This window comes from Gorilla gorilla, chromosome 15, assembly GCF_029281585.2.
Source record: "Gorilla gorilla gorilla isolate KB3781 chromosome 15, NHGRI_mGorGor1-v2.1_pri, whole genome shotgun sequence".
Taxonomy (NCBI): Eukaryota; Metazoa; Chordata; class Mammalia; order Primates; family Hominidae; genus Gorilla; species Gorilla gorilla.
The window spans coordinates 76,529,132-76,535,131 of record NC_073239.2 but is presented as its reverse complement, the minus strand read 5'-3'; the positions used below and the strand labels follow the sequence as shown (position 1 = coordinate 76,535,131).

General features: G+C 40.9%; 1 protein-coding gene across 8 annotated transcripts in view; it reads left to right on the top strand.

Moving 5' to 3' along the window:
• Nucleotides 1-2,373: 2,373 nt before the first annotated feature.
• Nucleotides 2,374-6,000, top strand: part of CCDC175 (coiled-coil domain containing 175) — a 72,250-nt gene continuing 68,623 nt past the window's right edge. For 2 of the 8 annotated variants that reach the window (XR_008671492.2, XM_004055238.5), the window contains exons 1-2: nucleotides 2,380-2,597; nucleotides 4,188-4,273. Coding sequence is in view for 7 of the 8 variants with exons in the window: in XM_004055238.5 (XP_004055286.5) it covers nucleotides 2,441-2,597; nucleotides 4,188-4,273 (243 nt within the window). In the remaining variant the exon portion in view is untranslated. Of the gene's footprint in view, nucleotides 2,598-4,187; nucleotides 4,274-6,000 lie in introns of all 8 variants that reach the window. The other 6 variants (XM_055361932.2, XM_055361929.2, XM_055361934.2 and 3 more) reach the window with 5 other exon arrangements.

The window sequence follows — 6,000 nt, the reverse complement described above, 5'->3', positions numbered from 1 at the left end:
AGATAGTATGCATATTCCCAGGGTCAATACTTTGAAGTATTATTCTTTTTAATCTTAATATTATGAGGAAATGAGAGTATTATTTTTCTTTGAATGCTAATGAGGGTAAATGTTCTTTCAATATGTTTCTCGGAATTTTTTTTCTTTTATTAAGTGATGATTCATGTTGTTTGCCTAGATTTCTATTTCAGAATTTATAAAGTTTCTTTTGAAAAATTGTGGTTGAATTTTGTACAGGGCATCCCATGTAAAAGGAACCATGAGACAAGGTAGAAGCTGATCGTCTCTCACAAAATATTTAATTTATAAAAATTAAATATTAATTGAATACTGTACATTTCTTTTTCAACTTGCTTTTCCCACTTTATACATATGTATGTGTATGTACATGTAACTTTCTCACAAAGTTCAGGGAAAAAGAAAGTATTAGAGACATGAAGGGAAATAGAGAAATGTAAGAAAATCTGTAACAAATCCAGTAAGTGGGGAGGACACAAAATGCCCCCTTAAGATTAGCCTTTATTCATAGATAATGGAGAGCAATGTGATCCAAATGATGCGATATGGAAGAAGAGTCTTCTGGTGACAGCTTAAGGGTTGCCTTGAAGTAGTCCAGTCTAGATATTTCCAGAAGAGAGAAGTATATCACAAGGAATTTGTTACAAGGGGTATAGAAGCCAAAGGGTAAGAAGATAAAGAAGACCCCAGACATCAGAGCTGCCATAACACCTGTACCGTACGCACAAGCTCACATTTAGTGCTGAGCAGCTGGAGACTGCTGGAGTCACTTGGCTCCTACTCCTGCCACTTCTAGAGCCACCAAAACTGCTGGGACCTACAGTCAACCGTAGCCTGAAACTACCACTTCTGGAGGCAGAAATGCATGATTTCTCGGCCTTCTAATCTCCCACAAGTGTTTCCCATTAGTGGAACTTACCAAGAAAACAGCTGGCAAAGACATCCAGGAAATTTCATATCCAGTCTTCTTACTCCTGCCACACAGAGGAGGGCCCAGAAGGGCAGGAACAGATTTGAATACCAATAGACCAAATCCAGCCAAAAAGGAGGATGTTGTCCAGGATGGTTTCCAACACCAAAATATGGCACTCCCTGGATGAAGGAGGCCTGGATTCTAGAACTAGTTCTGCTACTGGTATGCTGTGACCCCTCCAAGGCAGTGTTGCACGGTGGTTTAGGACGTAGCTCAGTGCCCTCACTTGCAAAGCAGGCAATAATACCTAGCTCAAAAGATTATTTGTGAGGGTTAAATGGGGTACTGCAAAGTATTTAAAACAGTGCCTGGAACAAAATAAGCATTTAACAATTGATAGCTATTGTCATTGTTACTATCATTCTAATTTCAATTTTGCCATCTGTAGAGAAAAGAAGAGGAGGGTTGAATCACCTTTGCTTCTCTCTAACCCACCAGAGGAAAAGGAACTGACAGACTCAACCTGAGCCTCATGTTAAGCTGAATTTGGAGATGCAGAGAAAAATGAATAATATCCTCCTGTCCCCGTCATCACAGAGCTCACAGTTCGATGGGAAGACAAAGAAAAATCACTATGATTCAAGGCAAAATGTGCTCAGTGATGTACTACATACAAGGAAAGTTCTAAAATAGTACAAAAGAAGGTTTTGTAGCATAGTAGAAAGAATCATACAGACTTCACTTTATTATTTTATTTTATTATTTTGAGATGGAGTTTAGCTCTTGTCGCCCAGGCTGGAGTGCAATGGCGAGATCTCGGTTCACTATAACCTTTTCCTCCCGGGTTCAAGCGATTCTCCTGCCTCAGCCTCCTGAGTAGCTGGGACTACAGGCACGCGCCACCACGCCCGGCTGATTTTTGTATTTTTAGTAGAGATGGGGTTTCACCATGTTGATTAGGCTGGTCTTGAATTCCTGACCACAGGTGATCCTCCTGCCTTGGCCTCCCAAAGTGCTGGGACTACAGGCGTGAGCCACCTCGCCCGGCCCAGACGTCACTTTAAATCCAATATTATCCTCTTGTGGTCTTGAGCAGTTCATTTAGTCGCCCGCGCCTCAGTTTACGTGTCTGTAAAAGTGGAGGTACTAAAAGAACCTGCTCACAAAGTCCTTGTGAAGATTAAGTGAGCTACTGTATATAAAGGTTCTCCTGCAGTACCCGGTACAAAGATGCGCTCAAAAGTGATCATTATTATGATTCCAGTGGTCCACAAAAAAGACACAGGCCTGAACTAACGCAATGGAAATTGAAAGGGGGAAAAGTTAGCTAAAGAGAGAGTCATTCTTCCCAGACTGCTTAATTATCGTGGATAAAATTAGAGAACCAGGAGGGTACCTACTAGAGGTGCGGGCCACGAGGGGGCGCCCCAGGACCTCGGTGTCCTCGTTGCCCGTGGCAACCAGCAATCCTTGGCTCTGGCTTAGGAGGCGCTCAAGTAGAGCGGCAAAATGGCCCTGCGCCGCTGGACCCCAGGGCTGGGCGCTGGCGAGAAGCTGGTGCAGGCGGCTGCCGTCTCCACCGGCCCCTCCCTGGAGTTATGCACCTTACCCTCCACCCTGGGCTCCTCGGTCGCGGTCGAGGCGCTGGAGCAGCTGTTTGTTGTGGGTAAGACGCCCCTCGGGCGCTGGAAGGGACGTCTCCTCAGAGGTGGCGCTTAGGAGGCACTCAGCGGGAACCCTGAGAGGGGACTCTCCTCCCGGAACCAGGGCATCACTGGGCAGGGCAGAGCCTTCTCCCCGCTCCTTGGAGGCTGGGGAGAGAGAGGTGGCGGGTGGGACCAAGTGCCCAGCTCTCCTGCCCTAGCGCAGCTGAGGTGACTTCGCTCAACTCTCAGTAGTAGTTAAATTACTGAGGTGACAAATCCGGGACTCCCAAGCCACTGCCCTATGCCTGCGACCTGATTACACACCTGCATTTAGATTATGCTTTCGATTTCAGTTCTCTTCCTGCCGTTCCTTTACAAGTTAACTTCCTCTGACATTTTGCCGTGGCAAACTGGAGAATTTAACAAGCAAATAGGAAAGGGAGTATTTAAGAGGCTCCTGTTGTGTTGAGCAAGAAAAATAGATGTAAAGGGTTGTTTAGGAGATTCTAATAGAAAATGACCTTGGATAGGGCCAGGTTAAAGTATTTTTCAGTTAGAAAGCTGAACCTGTAATCAAGTCACTTAAGCTTAAGGTAAGACAATCCAAGAAAGGGTGTTTCTTGTTCGGTGCAAAAACCGTTTAGGCCAAACAACAAAACATTTCAGTGCTTCACTAGAATCATCCCATTTCTTCAAGATAATCGTATTGATTTATGTTACAATGTTACTATTAATTTGGGATAGTTTTTATTTTCCTTCTTAAATGCGCTAGGTTAATTTCACAATTCTTAGCAAATATGCTTGGGTAAATGTTATTATGAAGAATGTTGGCCGGGCGCGGTGGCTCACGTCTGTAATCCCAGCACTTTGGGAGGCCGAGGCGGGTGGATACCTGAGGTCAGGAGTTTGAGACCAGCCTGGCCAACATGGTGAAACCCCGTCTCTACTAAAAATACAAAAATTAGCCGGGCGTGGTGACGCAGGTCTGTAATCCCAGCTACGCGGGAGGCTGAGGCAGGAGAATCCGTTGAACTCAGGAGGCAGAGGTTGTGGTGAGCCGAGATGGTGCCACTGCACTCCAGCCTGCGCGACAGAGCGAGACTCCGTCTCAAAAAAAAAAAAAAAAAAAAGGAATGTTACCCACTGAGGAGACCTAAAGTTATTAAGACCTAAATTATTCACATGTATCTGAGGTCATTGTCAATGACAGACCTAGAACCTTGAACTGTTTTCATACTTGATCTCTAGATCAGCATGCCAATGCAACCCTAGTACTTATGTACAAAAAATTTTTCTGTTAATGTCTAGACACTCAGAACATATTTCATAGGAAAAAAAATCATTACACCCTCTTGCCCTGAGTAGGAGTTATAAAATATTAATATGTAAATCTCCAGCACATTTGTCCTCAAGGAGCATAAAATATATACCTAAATTATAACATTATGGAATAGGAAATAAGTACAAAAGAGATTAGTGTAATGTACAATAAAAATTCAGAGACTGAAGATGCAACTTCCAGCCGAGTAAGCATTTGAGCTAGATCATAAAAGGTTAAGTAGGATTTGGATAGATAAATAAGAGATCTTTATTTTCTAATTTTTTTTCAGAACAATCACTGCAAAGTGACTATTTTAAATGTAATGAAGAAGCTAAGATCTTTCTTAAGGACATTGCTGTAGCTGTTAAGAAATTGGTATTGTATTATCTATAAGAACCATTTCTTCAATCTTCCACATATTTCTTCAAACTTTCATTTAGCACCAATTCTGTTCAAAGTATTAAGTAGATGACTAGGGAATATAGTTACCCTGAACTTAAAAATATTTTTCTCTCAATTTTGTAAGGATTTGCACAATTATTGATCAATTGTGGATTGTTACTTGATTTTCCATGAAGAAAACTAAATTATGGGCTTATGGCTGTGGATGAGGGCAAGCTCATTTAGAGAAAGCAATGTGGGTGATAATACGGTTCAGTTAAGAGGTGGACCACATGGGCAAATGCTTGGGACACCAATATATAAGCATTGCTTAAAACAAACAAACACACAATCTCTGGAATAAATTGCAAGCATGGTGCTAATTAACTCAGTTCTCTGTAAGCAATTCCTTGCATAACTGGTCAAAGATTATTTGACATATGTTCCACTGAAGTAGACTGTACTGTTAGTGAAAACAAAGAGAAACTCTTTCAATTACACTTAACTGGCCCCTATCAAAGACATGTTGAAGAAATATTTAAAGAATTTCCTTCTGAGGTGTCACAGACATCTCTGTTCAGCCAAGGATCACATTGACAATGCTTCCTTGGCACAGTCAGAGTAGTGAAGGCTCTCCATTTTATTTAAAAATATTGGATAAGAATTTACTACATATCAAATTGCTAAAAATGTTGAAATATGGCTGTAAATGAGTTTGAATCCACAGACTGCTGATAAAACTCTTACTACTTTATATTTTATATAATTATACACATATATATATATCTATACTACATAATCATACTTTACAATCCTACTTGAGTAGGTACATGTAAACACTTAGGGATCATGTGTGTTGTGCAGCTCTGTGGTGCTGTGGAAACATTTTTCCCTGCTTGGTTCTTTCTTTCAGTTATGTCTTTCGCTAGGATTTTAAGGGGCCAAAATATTTATTGTGGTTAAAGTATCTAGTCTGTATTCATTTAATATCTGAGCTGTGAAATCTCTTAAAAAACAGAGATCAGGCTGGGTATGGTGGCTCACGCCTGTAATCCCAGCACTCCGGGAGGCCAAGATGGGTGGATCACTTGAGGTCAGGAGTCCGAGACTAGCCTGGCCGAGACATGGTGAAACTCCATCTCTACTAAAAATACAAAAATTAGCCTGGCAAGGTGGTGGGAGCCTGTAATCCTAGCTACTTGGGAGGCTGGTAGGAGAATTGCTTGAAACCAGGAGGCAGAGGTTGCAGTGAGCTGAGATTGACCCACTGCACTCCAGCCTGGTCAACAGAGTGAGATTCCATCTCAAAAAAAAAAAAAAAAACAGATCAATCCTTTTATTTTTAAAAGTAATACATGTTGACTTTGAAAAATTTAGAAAAAATAGATAAGCAAAAGGACCACATTAAAATAATCATTATTAATGCTGATGAATATACTTTCTATTTTCAGGGTATAGGTGATAACTGCATTGAATTTCATTTTTTACAGAAAAGTGATGATGCTATATATGTAATTATATAGTCTGCTTTTTATAATTCATAAAATATAATGGCAGTTTCTCAGGTCATAAAATAGCTATAGCTATTATGACAGTTTATTTAAAAGATGATTTATCTATTTTTTCCCACCAACTGATTTCTCAGCAGAGTTTCCTTTCTTAAAGTAGCCTCACCTAAAAGTAATAATAACAGCTTTACCTATTTGTTTGGGTTTGTATGT